The sequence below is a fragment of the Coregonus lavaretus genome (assembly GCF_964263955.1).
Source record: "Coregonus lavaretus genome assembly, chromosome: 30".
Taxonomy (NCBI): Eukaryota; Metazoa; Chordata; class Actinopteri; order Salmoniformes; family Salmonidae; genus Coregonus; species Coregonus lavaretus.
In genome coordinates, this window is record NC_140017.1 from 22,615,952 (window position 1) to 22,631,686 (window position 15,735).

A 15,735-nucleotide genomic window follows, 5' to 3' on the forward strand; every position below is an offset into this window, starting at 1 on the left:
CTGACATATTGCAAAATGTATATTGCAAAACATCTCACCTAGCTATCTTAAGATGAATGCACTAATTGGAAGTTGCTCTGGATAAGAGCATCTGCTAAATTACTAAAATGTAAATGTAAATTGCAATACTATCACGTAGACCAATGCTGGTCCACAGAAGGACAGTAGATAAACATGGCTTTGAGAATCTATTCCGGCTGTACTGTACCTGGTTGTAGTCCACCTCCTGCCCCATAGCCTGGCTTGGGTCCTGCCTTCTGTCCCAGCCCACCTCCAGGGAAGAAGCCCCCAGCACCACCTCCTCCATACGGCGAGCCTCCATACGGCAAGCCTCCTCCATAACCAGCTGAGGAGAGTGACGGGAGGGGGGGGGGGGGGAGAAGCCACGAGCAGGGAGGTGTGGTTTTTAATCCAACCCTTTAACACTCTCAGTGTCTCATTATGTCATATTGTGAAGTGCTCTAATGTGGCCAGGAGTGATGGGTAGCCTTAGTGGTCATTTAGCATAATATTAGCTTGAACAGCACTAAGACACAGGGTCAGTACTACTGGTGGTCCAAGAACCTGAAGTCACACTGTGCTACTGTACCTCCCGGCTTAGCGTATCCTCCTCCTCCTCCAAAGCTTCCTGTTCCCAGACCGCCTGCTCCAGGACCAGCTCCATATCCTCCACCACCAAGACCACCACCCCCAACACCACCAAGGTTTCCATAACCTCAGAGAGGAGAGGTAGGGAGAGTATGAGGCAGGGTTAGTGAACAACATAATTTCAGATCCACATGAAGTGCATAGATTGTGGATAGAAGATAGAGGTTTGACTTGATTGTATATTGTAGGTCTGCAGGAGTGCTGTTGGTAGTAATGTCAGATTGTGACCACTAGAGGGAATCAGAGGCTGAGAGGAACAGCTAGTCTGTAGTGGCTGCCGAGGCAACAGGATTTTGGCACACCACAGCAGTCTCTATGGGGAGAAAAACATTCTTCCCACATGGTAATCATACATAAATTAAGTCATATTCCAGGGGGGAAAGGAGGGGGAGAAGAAGAGGGAAGAGGGGGAAACTCAGGCAGCGAGAAAAGCTCGGTCTTTTCGCCACCTTTAACATATTTCACAATCCTAAATCAGCCGTTGACCTGTTGCTAAACCCTCACATTGTAATTCATTCAATTACAGACAGAAAAATAAAAACAATCTCCCCAAAAACCTTATCCTCCTCATTACACGATAACTAACGAAGACACACGGAGCCAGCCACCCCTGACATAGAACCAGTAGCAGATAATTCAGTTAATGGACACTCCTACTGTCGTGAACGTAATTTACATTTCAATAGGGTGATAAAACATTACCAAAACAGCATTAAATACGGTAACAGTAACCAAGAGTCATGATCTGGATATAGTTAGCGTTTAGCAGGCCGCCCCAGTCTCTTTCCCTGGTAAGGAGGCAGTGCAGTCTAGCTGTAGATAGTAGGTAAATTATTCTGCTCAGTTAGTCTCTCGTGACAGAGTTAACAAATAAAATGTTAAATTGAGGAGCTAGCTGACCAGCGCACACGTGAGGTTTGGGTGCCGAGATGACTACTCAGTAAACACGACCTACTCCGTGACCTCCTCCAGCCCAGAGGGGCTCTGTAGGTGACTGAGTAAGTCACTGGGAGTGTTAGTAGGATTCTTACAGGATTATTATAGTCTATTAGCAGTAGCTGGGCTTTACAGGGGTCGTAGTGCACTGGGTGGATGAAGTGGAGAGAACCAGCATGAGGTCCAGTGTAAGCATGCACCCCTGGAGTGGACTACGACCTGATCCAGGCCTACAATGTAAATACTGGACATCCCTGTAGGGCTGTGTGTCATACGGTAGCATAGAGGTTGGAGAATTATACAAAATCATATAATCTTACTCTATCAAAGGCTAAGATGAAATAACTTCTATGAAAGACCCAGACTAGACCAGAAGAGACCTTGGTTTGGTCTTGGTTTGAGGTGTTGTAGGCTGTGACAAGGGGGTGAGAAGAATAGCCAAATGCGAGGCGTCTGAGAAATGAGGGAAGAGAGGAGGGAGATGATTCCGGAGATGGCCCAGCTGTCCGCAGACAGCGGTGGAAAGAGGGAAGAGAGTAGTGGAGGAATGCAAGGGGAGAGAGCGATAGACCAAGACAGAGGTGTGGGGTTTCATCCTCTAGTCAAAATAATCGCGGGCAACGTCCTGCCAAGGCGTTGACATCCCCACCACACTAAGCTAGATGTCCTTCTGCTAATCCTACCTCCTCCAGACCTCCTCCAGACCTCCTCCACCTCCCATTGCTCAACCGACAGCTGACAGGCTTCTTAGACACGTGGGGGTGATGAGGAGAGAAGAGGAAGAGGAGGAGGAGGAGGAGGAGGAGGAGGAGGAGGAGGAGGCGAGACAGACGCTAAGCTAAACAGCCTCATACTAATCCATCTCCTTCAAACCTTCTTCTCATTCCATTGCTCAACCAACAGACATTCTTAGAAATTAGGAGGTGATGAGGAGGAGGCTGCACAGTGTCGAGGAAGAGGCTAGACAGGGTCGTACATTAGTCTAAATGGTCCAGTACACTCCCTTGGCCTGGGGTTGGAGAGCCAGTCTATCTCTTCATAACTCTCTGACGAGACAAAAGACCAGCACAGGGTTGGAATGTCTCACTGGCAGCTGTCTGTTTAGGAGAGGAGCACGGGCCAGTGTGAGGTGTGTGTGTATGTATGTGTGTGAGAGACACACGGTTTCTCTCTTTATTTTTGGCTGTTTGAGACATGCTCAGCACTCAGGGTTGACCGCCACCTGCTACGCTGCTCTGAACCCTCCGATCACAGACCAGGAGACGAAAGGCAGACACCACCAACCCTTCCTGAGAGGGAGCGTGTGTGTGTGTGTGTGTGTGTGTGTGTGTGTGTGTGTGTGTGTGTGTGTGTGTGTGTGTGTGAGAGAGAGAGAGAGAGAGAGAGAGAGAGAGAAAGGCAAAGAGAAAGAGAATAAGAAAGAGAGAATGGGCAGACTCTCACACCAGGTTCAAAGACAGTAGAGACAGCAAGGCCTCCCAGTCACCACAGGACTCCATTTTCTCTGGCTCCAACATCACTGGATCTCACTTCTATAAAACAGCTGCAAGGGAAGCTACTCTACAGTAACCGTAATGCCCTCAAAGTCATGTCTCTTTCTCTTTAAGGGTAAGAGAACACAGCAACATTCTCCGTCCGGACCGTTGCTGATTGGCAACCCTCCACAGATTGTATCACGAGACACATAAGAGCTCAGTACAAAAGCCCTTTGTTTTAGTCATATTTACTCAAAACTGTCAGCTCCAACAGGCAGTCCTTTGTCTGTGGCATATTATTACAGTATTTCAGTTCACACAAACATGCCTGTCTTAGCTCACACATTAACTTGTTGGAAGCGAGTGTACTGCAAGACCCAAGTTTGTTTGTTGTATTGAACCGCACACATGGAAACTCCGTCAACCTGACCTTGACTAGCTGTGAAACACACTGGTTCTCCTCCAAGGTGCTGTTATTGATGTTTAGACATTCGATTTGCAGATTATTGACAGGTCATTATAGTGTACGTGAGCCAAAATGGCCGGCTGTCTAGGTGAGACAAGCGAGCCACAGCAGAGACACCATAGGGCTAATGGAAACCTAATCGGCAGTGGTCCCGAGACAGAAAGAAGCTGTGAAAAGGTCAACGACTTTAAATACAAGACAGAGAGGGCAGAAAAACAATCCTGCACAGGAGAGCGAGAGAGAGAGAGAGAGAGAGAGAGAGAGAGAGAGAGAGAGAGAGAGAGAGAGAGAGAGAGAGAACAGAGAGAACAGAGAGAGAACAGAGAGAGAGAGAGAGAGAGAGAGAGAGAGAGAGAGAGAGAGAGAGAGAGAGAGAGAGAGAGAGAGAGAGAGAGAGAGAGAGAACAGAGAGAGAGAGAGCTGCAGAGCCAAGAAATTATAAGGTGAATGACAATAATGCAGTTTAATGCATCACACTTTCCCTCTGTTTGAAACGGCACTACGTGTGGTGTGTCAAGATAGGTTTAACGTGTTAGTGTGTTTAGCAGAGAATTTCCATTCAGAAGGGATCTCTTGTTGTTGCATCTGTGCAATCAGTGGTACAGTATGTGTAACTGGTGAGGTAGAATATGGTGTTTTCTTGAAGCAGATTAGAAAAAGTGTATTGGGCACAGCATACTTTCTTCATAAATTAAAATGTGACGAATGACAAATTGGACCAATGTACCTATCACCTACTACATCAACATTGGACTGTAGCTGGCCAGACAAACTGGCAAAACAAATGGGTGCTTTCAGGTCATCGTGTATGTTCTCGTCTGAGTCTGTAGCTACAGTACGGATAAAAGAGAAGGGGTTATGTAACGGCGAACAGTGGGTCTGGTTTCAATAGTGTCTCTAAAACGCCCTCCGATTCTCTCCTCTCTGTTACCACATAGAGTTTAGGCAAGGCAATCCAATAATCAAGAGTTCTCAGATCTCTGTCTCCCCCCCCCCCTCTCTCCTCTCTCTCGGAAGCAGCTGGGGCTGGTGAAGGGTTTAATTTAAGAAAGACTGAAGAGATCCAATAGAAAGGGAGAGCAGTAGGCTGTGTGGTCTGTTTGAAAGGGAAAAGAGCAATGGGTGACATACCGTATAAATTGTGGTGAACAATGATGTCATTCATCGCAAACTCAATGAGTGGATATGTCATGACTCATGACTCACACTGCTCTGTATGAATGAGTTAAAACGGTAATCAAGCATAATAACTTCTTTACATCAAGGCATGTGATAAGACAGATGTTGTCATGGTGAGATGGAGGATGGAGGATCGTTGGGAGGGTTAGTTAGAAGCAGGCGGCTCTGACGTGGCAGTCACTTGGCATGTTAGTGTATATGTAAGCAAGAGAAGAGATTTTTGACGTACCGATTCCATGACATAGTGTTTATGAACTGATACGCAAAACGATGCCGGATTCAAAACTTGGAATTTTTCTATTTAAATTATTATACAAAATTATTGCTACCAATAGAATATTATTTATATGGGGGATACAATCATCCCAGTTCTGCAGATTTTGCTGCGAAGAGACAGAATCATTTCATCATTTGTTTTGGTACTGTCCATTTGTAGCTTGTTTTTGGACACAGGTCCAGGAATGGCTAAAGGATTGCAATATTTACCTGGAGCTAACCCTGCAGATAGCACTACTGGGTGATCTGAAAAGTCATAGTCAATCGATCAATAATATAATAATAATTTTAGCAAAAATGTTTATTTTCAATTTACAATCTGTAGAAACAATGAGAATAGAAGGGTTTGGAATTTTTGTAAAACATCACAGTACAGTTGAAAAATATATGGCAAATAGAAATCCAATATGGATGGTGTTAAGAGATAGATGGGAGGTGTTGAATTGAGTTGAAGGATGGGACTAATAACAACTAACAACAACTAATAACAACAAGATAACTAATGTTAAGCATACTGTGTCCATAATAAGTATATAGGTTATAGGTTGAGAGCTTTTGTGAAAGAGCACAGTTAGAAAGATATCGCATATAGAAGCAAACCGGATGGACATCATGAAAATGATCAGAGAGGTTGAGGGTAGAGGAAGTTCAGGAGTAAAATTGACTGTGTCCATAAAATGTATATAGTATGTATAAGCTGGAAGTAGAGGCCTTATCATTGTTGTTCTCTAGTTTACTCCAATTAGGGAAGGGGTGGTGGGGTTGTAAAGTAATAAAGGGAAATATATATTTTTAAAGGATATGTATATATGTATGTATATGTATTTATGTGTATGTATGTGTATATGTATATGTATATATATTTGCGAGAGAAAAAAACATATGGGGCATTGGAAGTGATGCAGACAATTACATTGATGTAAGTTACAATCTATCTGCAATATTATAGCTGATCTACCCCCTAAATAAAAAAATAAAAAAGTGTATATGTAAGCATATACTGTGTGTGTGTGTGTGGTTTGAGTGGTGTGAGTGGATGTCAGTAGGCAGGGCTCGGCTAGGCTAGGCTTGGCCCGGTGGCTTCACTGTAATCCACATAAGTACAATGGATTGTTTTACAGCGACCTGTAAATTGTAGCCATTTGAAAGAGCTGCTCGCCCCCTCAGAGTGTGTGTGTGTGTGTAAATGTGTGTCTTGGTGTATTTGTGTGTGTATTACCTAGTTTGTGCGAACACATGCATCGCTGCCAGGCTTGGCACAGAGTATCCATCAACCGCAAGACAAACAAATCAGAACCCGAACCAATTCTTATAACGACCAAATTAAAAATAATGATCCTCAACAACGTTGAAAAACCAGGAAATAGGCTAGGTGTGCCCAAAAAAATGTCCCTAATTCCTCCAGCTTTTATTCCACTAATTTGGGCCTTGACACTGGCCTGAAGGCATAGACACAAACTGAATGAGAGAAGCCTAGAGCCCTGGGCCTGAAACCACCACCATCCTGGCCTGTTTGTAGAAGCTGAAAATCCCTGACAGGGCTTAGGGACGTCTCTCTGACTCCATGGAAAGGAAGGAGAAAACAAAGGGCTCACCGCCGACTTAGAGCCTGGCTTGTTGTCACCGACCAGGGGAGTGTGTGTGTGTGTGTGTGTGTGTGTGTGTGTGTGTGTGTGTGTGTGTGTGTGTGTATGTTTGTGTGTGCTTATGTGTGCGTGCGTGTTTGTGCGTGCAAGTGTGTGTGTGTTTAATTAGTCCAGCATGCGTCTTAGATCCGCTCCACATAGCTGCTTCATGACTGATGGCTTGGAGGAAGTGGAAGTGACAAGGAGCAGGGGAGGTCACCAGAGGGAGAGAAGGGGGGATGAAGGAGGAGAGAAGAGTGATGACGGGGGGAGCTACAGCGTGTCCCACTCACACGATCTGGAATCACCTCTAGTACCTAACGTCACTCCTTCTTGTCCTGATCCAACTTCATTGTGCGCTACTAACGCAACAATGCACTGTACCCAAATGAACTTGGAGCCACTACATCATCCTATATCATGATCATTTGATTACTGATATGATCATTTGATTACTGATACCATCGGCTGTAATGACAACTATTATGATGTGTACTGGGCCTATAAAGTGGAATTTTACATCAATCAACAGCTGAGGCTGGGGGCTGGAGTCCACCTGTCAGTCACAACTAACCACAGACTCTCCAAGGACATGGGAGCGGATTGTAGCTTTAATGATATAGACATCCACAGGATTTCAGACTCACGCCTTATCAGAACATCAGAGGACAATCTCAGACTATCTCACTGGCTATGTCATTACCAGTGTTGGTTTTAGATCACGGCTGACTGTATGCCCGGTTATCCAACCGTATCATCTGTCCACATCCTTCCACATTCTCTAGCTATTCTATAGCGACCGGGGTGCTCAACATGCTCATACAGAGCACAGATCCAGGGCTGGGAAAGTAGAAGCCTATAGTGTCCTGTATGCTAGCTCCGTTAGGCTCCACACTTATAATCTACCGTGACTGCAGTCTCACACTTGTCATGTTTGGGAGGTCATTCTACTCCACTGGAGACATAGAGGAAGAGGTCCCAGAGATCTTCTGGGCATTCCGGAGTTCTGAAGCTCCTATCCCAGGTCTCGCTCTCAGCTCTCACCGCCCCACCTGCTGTCAGTTACCGTGGAACCCTGCCATGGAATTCTCTTAAGGCTCTGTATGAGAGAGAGTAGAGAAAGAGGTTCTGACGTGCTGCTATCCTGGTACTTTTTCATCCTGGTCCAAAGGAATATCACAGTTGCTGTGCCAGCGCTGAGCCCTACAATAGGTCAGGAGTATATCCCTAGACCCATCTCTCATACTGGCCAACATGTGTACTTGCCCCCACACACGCAGGCACGCACACACACACTTTAACCACAAATACCTGCTCATTTCTGTCCATGATTTATTATGTCCGAGGAGAGCGATGGTCAAAACATACAGGGAGAGAAAAACAGTGGAGCCAGTGACCATGGTATGTGATGCTGGAAATGCACATAACATCGCCCAGATGGTCCACATATGCATTTCACTGCCTGCCTGCTGAATACCTTTCTGACAAGTCAGTGCTGAGAAATGATACTAGCATTAAACAGGTCAGTGTGTGTCTTGAACACACACTGTGGCCGTCTCCAATCTCTGTCTTGCCTACTACTTACTAAAACGACATACTGTGTCCTAATCATACTACATACTATTATTTACAGCATAATGTTTAGTAAAAACATATGCAGTAACCAAAAATATCAACATACTTATCGTCCATACTGAGAAGGTGTCATTTAATGCACAATCGCGCCTGTTCCCATCCATTCATTTATTTTTGTAGAGTGCGTCCCCTATTCTGTGAAACACAAGTGGGTGTGAAAAGACGATTATCTTCCTCAATTGTGTACAGTCTAAATAAGTATGACATCCTGGAATTTAAAGCATAATACATTTTCGAAATTGTACATACTTTAAAACGTTCTATTTTTTCATACCAAAAAGCCTACTATTAAGAACGCAAGTATGGGTATTCGGACACAGCCTCTCTCGCTCTCTCTCTCTCTCTCTCTCTCTCTCTCTCTCTCTCTCTCTCTCTCTCTCTCTCTCCCTCTCTCTCTTTCTCTCTCACACACACAAACACACACCTCTCTCTCTCTCACACACACACACACCTCGTGAGTTCAGGTTCATCATGTCATCCTCAAAAGCATTTTTAGAGTTCCCTGTTAATTACGACACAATGCGTTCACAGGCCAGCCATATCAACACATGGGATGAACCACCGAGGGATGACACTGAGAGAGCTCACACTACACAATAACATAACAAATCAAGTCGTAACATGATACTGTATGGGCAACAGACATGCACAGTAGGTATCAGCTAAGACACCCACAAAGCATCCTTTACAGTGAGTATAGGATAATAAACCTACCCACATTTCATACAAGCCCATTAGGCCTATGTGTTAAAGCTTGTAACATTACGTTGAGTTGGGAGCTGCATAATGTAACCAGCTTTCCCAAATATAAATATTATTTTAAAAATCCCACTTCGATACTGTGCCAACAGAAGACTCAGGCCTATGACCTAGGGTTTTATTCAATCTGTATCACTGAAGCGTTACAGATTGCGCGATAAAAATGTATAGGTAATTTCCGATTGAGACTAAATATGTAGCGTTTACCGTGAATGGAGTCTCCGCTAATGCCTTTGAATTTTAATCACGCTGTAACGCTGAACTTCTGTGATATGGATTGAATAGAGCCCCTAGTCTGACAGTGACGGAGAGAGCTGCTCGCTCCAGACCAGAGCCACTGGCAGACACTGTGCAGGGGAGAGGCTGGGGTTGCACAGTCAGACACACTCGCAGGGTTAGGAGAGGGGAAGGGAGGGAGGGGGGTGAGGAGAGGGCAGGGCAGGGAGGGGGGTGAGGAGAGGGGAAGAGAGGGAGGGGGTGAGGAGAGGGGAAGGGAAGGGAAGGGAAGGGAGGGCAGGGAGGGGGGTGAGGAGAGGGGAAGGGAAGGGAAGGGAGGGAGGGCAGGGAGGGGGGTGAGGAGAGAGGAAGGGAGGGCAGGGAGGGGGGTGAGGAGAGGGGAAGGGAGGGCAGGGAGGGGGGTGAGGAGAGGGGAGGGGAGGGGAGGGCAGGGAGGGGGGTGATGAGAGGGGAGGCTGTACAGGCAGGGGAGAGGGCTGCTCGCTTTAGACCCACTGGCAGCAAACCGTAAAGACAGGGGAGAGGTGGAGGCTTCAGTCCAGAACCACTGGCAGATTGTGTATGGAAGAGAGGTTGAGGAGACCAGGCCAGGAGACACATGGGGAGAGTCAACATCTTCCACTGACCGCAAATCGCTAATAACTGTGAGAACATGGTCAGCAGAACGAACAAGACCACAGGAACACAAAGAGACCATCGTGAGAACACAGCTGGTACAGCTGGTACTGAATATAGTAACTTGTAGCACAAGGAAGTCAACTTGTGTCACAATACAGTATTCAGTTTCATCTTTAAGATACAATAAAGCAACAGATAGAATTCCATGATAAAACTCATCAGAATCGATAGCCCTCTGAATTAAAAGTCCATCTTACCGGGCCTGGACACTGTGCAGTCATTCACAAAGACAACAAACAACCATAACAAAAGTTTTTTTTTCTTCTTCTTTTCTTTTAACTATTTTAATAAAATGTTCAAACAATACAAACATACACAGACAAAAGACAACAGACTGATGCACACAAACATCAACGACATCACCCCTGTCCATCACCCCTGCCCATCATTCCTGCCCATCACCCCTGCTCCCACCGCCTCCATCGCCTGCAAGACTCTATTCCACATGACTTCAAACTGCGCCACTGTGCCCTTCTCTGTCGCCCACACCCTTTCAATATTCAAATAATAATGCATTTGATTCTTCCACCGTCCCAACGATAGAGGATCATTTAACTCCAGTTTTTAAGCAAATGTTTTTTTTCTAAATGATTGACGAGAAAAGTGCGGTCCAACCCATTGGGTATCTCACCTCACCCTCATACGCCATGTCTTGAAATATGCAGATAGACGGATTAAAAGTACATTTGTATTGTAAAACTTCTGACAGCCAACTTTCTAGCTCTCTAACTAACAACAAACACAACTTGTGGGATGAAGAACATGAGAGCTATGTTCCCCTTTAAGCCTACTGATGTGAAAACCTTGTGGTCTCCAGGATTGGCCTCTGTGTCTCAGGGCTGGAGGCCTGGCTCATGTCCTGGCTGGTGGAAGGCCATTCCAGGAAAGGAATGAGAGGGAGTGGGGGACGAGGAGAGGGGAGGGGTGGGAGAGGATAGGGAGGTGATAAGAGGGGAAGGAGAAGCAGGAGAGGGCTCTTTCAGGAGGGGGGAGAGGGCTCTTTCAGGAGGGGAGAGGGGAGGGGGGTGAGGAGAGGAGAGGGGAGGTAGGGGTGTGGCGGGAAGGGTTGGGGGAGAGGGAGTGGGAAGGGGTGAGGAGGGGAATGATGGGAGACAGGGGGTGAGGTATGGCCCTCTTGGGGGATGTGGTCTGTCACAGTGTGGCCAGGTTGTCTCTGAGAAGATGGGCTCATTACTCACCCTTAGGGGCCAAGGGCCAACGGTGTGTCCCCAAACACACACACACACGCATACACAAACATGCACGCACACACACACACACACATAGGGCTGTTGTGGTGACCATATTACCGCCACACCTGCAGTCATGAGTCATGACTGCAGTAAAGTTCTATGTGACCGTTGAGTCATGGTAATCTCCTCTTATGCACTCAGGACATGCATTGGTAATATCCAACTTGCTAATGGCCTGGTACTCAGGGCTCTATTGTCCTTCTAACCGCTCTGACATCAATGCATTCGAAAATCACATCAAACAATTATCATCAAAACAGTATTGTGCTTTTAAAACTCACCTCACTGTGATTGATCAATTTGAAGAAAGAAGTTCAACAACTGAGGGGAAAACATGGTCGATGTGGATGTTGTTTCAAAGCCTAACGAAATGGACAGGGCTGTCTAAGGTGATGATTAATTCAAAACATCCTTATGCATAATTAGAGCTTGCATAGGCCTATATATATAAGCCCAAGCCTTAATATTTTTTTAAACTTTTTTAAATAGTGATTGTGCTGTTTGTAATATACAATACATAGCGCACTGCAGAAAAACATTTTAAAAAACTGACTTAAGATGTATTTAATTGGTCTAGATTATATTGCAAAATTAAACAAATTCTAGTAATAGCCTTCAAGTGTGGACTGTATTATTATGCATACTGGATGGACTGGTTACCTTATACTACACTCCAAAGTTTCTATTCATGAGTCTGGGAGAGAACGTTTAGGCCTAGGCAATGCTGTTGGTTCATTGATTGTGCAGGGCGACTTACAGAGTTCGCCTACAATAGTGAATTTGTATTTGATTTTCAATAGCCTAGTTATAGGGAATTGTTTATATTTTCATAATTAATAAGGTGACACATTAGACTACCTTTAGCTACAGAATATCGCACCATGGTGCGTTTCCATGTCCTCCCTTCTCTCCTTCATTACTTTCTCAAGCACACAGAGAGAGGAGCTGTCAACAGTTTAATGAAATATGTTTCGTTGTGAAAACATGTTACTTTCGATGTTCCCGAAAAGATTTCACTTGGTTTCCCAAATTAAGCACTTGGTAAGTGCAGGAACAGGGTTGGGGAGCCCGTGCCATACAGAGTTTGGGCGGAATATCACCTGTCGCGCAGCGAGAGGCTGCATGCTCCTCCAGCAGTGGTTGGTGCGTGGAGTGAAATAACCGGAGTAGCCTATCCGAACGAACAGGCGGGAAAAATTCGCTATTCGAGTGCACAGGCGGATGACATGTATTTTTCCCCCATGCCCCTGTTCCTACCCATTTGAAAAGGGGCCATTCTAAATCGAAACTAATCTAACATATTAAACATAGTAAAGACAATATTAAATGAAGAATAGTCTGATGGGTGATAATATGATACATTCAGAAGAGAACAGTGTGTGCAGCCTGAGACAAGGAACAGAGTGAAAGCTTTTTTTGCGACTTTCTCAAATCATCAATAGCCTATAGTCACATCATGCAGCCCATATATGTTTTGATTTCTAAGACATTCTAGGGTTTGAATCATTAACAACTAAAGTTGCCAAATAAATCTAGCGTAGCCTATAGGATCTGTTTCAAATGATCACTTCTATGCTCTTCCACAGGCTTCATATTCGCACTCCGAAATGGTAAAAATATCCTTTCTATTTTATTTATAATCAGTTCCTTTTTATATTCTTCTTACTATAAAATCATATAATATAAAATAATGACATGGGACTTATAAGCATATCTTGTCTGCTAAATGAACACGCCTACAGCCTATGGCATGGCGCATAGCCAGAAAACATACAGTAGGCCAACTCATATTCTGTTAATCTGAAATAAATGTTCTTCATATCATAATGTTTCTTTAGACCTACCTAAAATAAATAATGGATGTATTGTTATGGTGTATATTAAGTTTATTTATTAGAGTTATTAAAATGTAGATGTTCCAAATGCACACATAAGCAGCTTGTATGTGTAGGGGCCTGAAGATGCTACACTTGTTCATGTTAATTCGTCTTTTGCATGACAATAATTGTATGACAAAATGTCATGACTGCCACGCGCACACACACACACACACACACACACACACACACACACACACACACACACACAATTAGTGCACTATATAGGGAATAGTGTACCATTTGGGACTTAACAAAGCCTAACATCTTCCAGCTCGTCTTCTGTTGGCTAAGCATTCTCATCATATCTCTCTCACTCACTTTCTTTTTCCTGTTTTGACTCATTTCTTTCTTTCTTACTCCCTCTGTCAGTTTCTCACTCCTCTCCAACTATTTTTCTTCATGGTGTTCCAGTCTCTCTCATTCCTCCTCTCTCTCAATCATCTCTCCATCGTTCTCTCATCCCTCCCTCTTTCTCAACCCCATCTCTCTCAGTTCTATCCATCCTATCTCATTTCTCTGAGTCTCTCCTTCCTCTCCTCCGTTGTTAAACTCAGTTTCACATGGAGGTGAATTCATGTTAGTACACTCATCCCTTCTACAAACATCCCTTCTCAAAGGATAAACATAGAGCTTTGGGACAGTCTTTTTTTTCAAATCCCAGGAAGCCCACATGCAGAGAAACACCATCCAATATTTCACTGCTTCATTTTGCAATATGATAATGTGGAGTCTTCTGAGTCAGAAGTTTGACTGGTTCTGTGAGACCATTCCAGACTGATACAGACAGTAGGTCAGCCCAGCTGTGTACAGTACAGTCTGACCTGACCTGCAGCCCTGACCTATGAGGAGTGACCTGCAGCCCTGACCTATGAGGAGTGACCTGCAGCCCTGACCTAAGAGGAGTGACCAGCAGCCCTGACCTATGAGGAGTGCCTGCAGCCCTGACCTATGAGGAGTGCCTGCAGCCCTGACCTATGAGGAGTGCCTGCAGCCCTGACCTATGAGGAGTGCCTGTAACCCTGACCTATGAGTGACCTGCAGCCCTGACCTATGAGGAGTGCCTGTAACCCTGACCTATGAGTGACCTGCAGCCCTGACCTATGAGGAGTGCCTGCAGCACATCGCTTCCTTCGCGTGTCACCCTTAACCTTAGATAAACGGACGTGGATCTCATCCCACCACTGACACACAGGGCCCTGTGTGTGTCTGTGTGTGTTCCTGAGAGTTTTATTTAGAAAAGCAAATCAGTTTTGTCCAGGTTTGGCAAAGAAACAAGGAATGTAGTAGGAATCCACCTTAGCTTTAGGGGGGAATGATGAGACCAGGTCCAGGGCCCAGCTGCTCTCTCTTCTCGCTCTCTCTCTCGCATCTTCCCTCCCCCTCTCTCTGCCCCCACCTCTCCCTCCCCCTCTCTCTGCCCCCACCTCTCACTCCCTCTCTCTCTGCTGACAGGATTCACAATTCTTTTAGTAGTCTAGCGTTTTACAAGGCTTGGCACGCGTCTGACAATGATTCAGCTGTCACGCCACTTTGATCACCAGCTGCTGTTCTCTGTCAGGGCCAAGGTGTGTGTGCCAGGACCAAGGTGTGTGTCTGAGGTATGCAACTGATGCTCCACTTCAAGCTTCAATCGCCAGAGAGGTTATGATGAAAAGTGGGCCTCGGTAGGGAGAAAGAATACACATGAGAATTCTAGAATTAAAAAAGGTATTGGTTTAAAAGCCAACCCTCACATCTGTTTAGCTCAAGATAGAATATTCTTTCAACAGGTCAATGGACAGGGTAACCCTCCCCTGGCCTGAATACCTGGCGGCTTTTGGTTTCCTTAAACGTTGTCCCTACCTGTGCTATTTCATGTTAGCGTGTAGCTACAGTACTTCAGCCAACTATCAGATCACATTACCATCTACACAAAGGCTAATTGATCTGTATGGATCCAAACCACCCTGGTTTTGTGAGACAATTTAGGTAAATGTTGCTCTGTAATGGAAACTTCATGTCTGTGTAGAAAGTTAGCTGGTTCCAGCCCAAGTGCCCTTGAGTGAAACACCAAATCTGGATAGCTTCAGTCAACACCCCAGCTGTTGGAATGGATACATCTCAAATGTAAAAAAGTCACCTTGCATGAAAAGCCCTTGCTGAGCAAAAGAATGAAGAAATTACAGCTGTAAAGTTGTAGGGCATTACAATGCTGTTGTGACTACTAATCTCTTGTTCTCGTTCCATTCAAAACGATTCATGCCTTCAGCTGACCCTAACAGTTCCAGTTCGACTTGCCCCATATGTTTTCCCACATTGCCTGTTTGGAGGGACTGGGAGCAGCCTGTTTCCTTTCTTCTCAATAATCTAATTTCAGAGAGAGAGAGAGAGAGAGAGAGAGAGAGAGAGAGAGAGAGAGAGAGAGAGAGCGAGAGAGGAGAGAGGAGAGAGGAGAGAGGAGAGAGGAGAGAGAGAGAGAGAGAGAGAGAGAGAGAGAGAGAGAGAGAGAGAGAGAGAGAGAGAGAGAGAGAGAGAGAGAGAGAGAGAGAGAGAGAGAGAGAGAGAGAGAGAGAGAGAGAGAGAGAGAGAGAGAGAGAGAGAGAGAGAGAGAGAGAGAGAGAGAGAGAGAGAGAGAGAGAGAGAGAGAGAGAGAGAGAGAGAGAGAGAGAGAGAGAGAGAGAGAGAGAGAGAGAGAGAGAGAGGAGAGAG

The 15,735-nt window shown here is 45.2% G+C and overlaps 1 protein-coding gene across 1 annotated transcript in view; it reads right to left on the reverse strand.

The window, feature by feature from the left end:
* Positions 1 to 15,735, reverse strand: part of LOC311106107 (uncharacterized protein) — an 82,270-nt gene that overhangs the window by 40,347 nt on the left and 26,188 nt on the right. Inside the window, exons 6-7 of the mRNA XM_084148422.1 lie at positions 590 to 715; positions 209 to 346 (exon numbers count right to left, since the gene is read on the reverse strand). Of these exons, the coding sequence (XP_084004548.1) occupies positions 209 to 346; positions 590 to 715 (264 nt within the window). The remainder of the gene's footprint in view (positions 1 to 208; positions 347 to 589; positions 716 to 15,735) is intronic.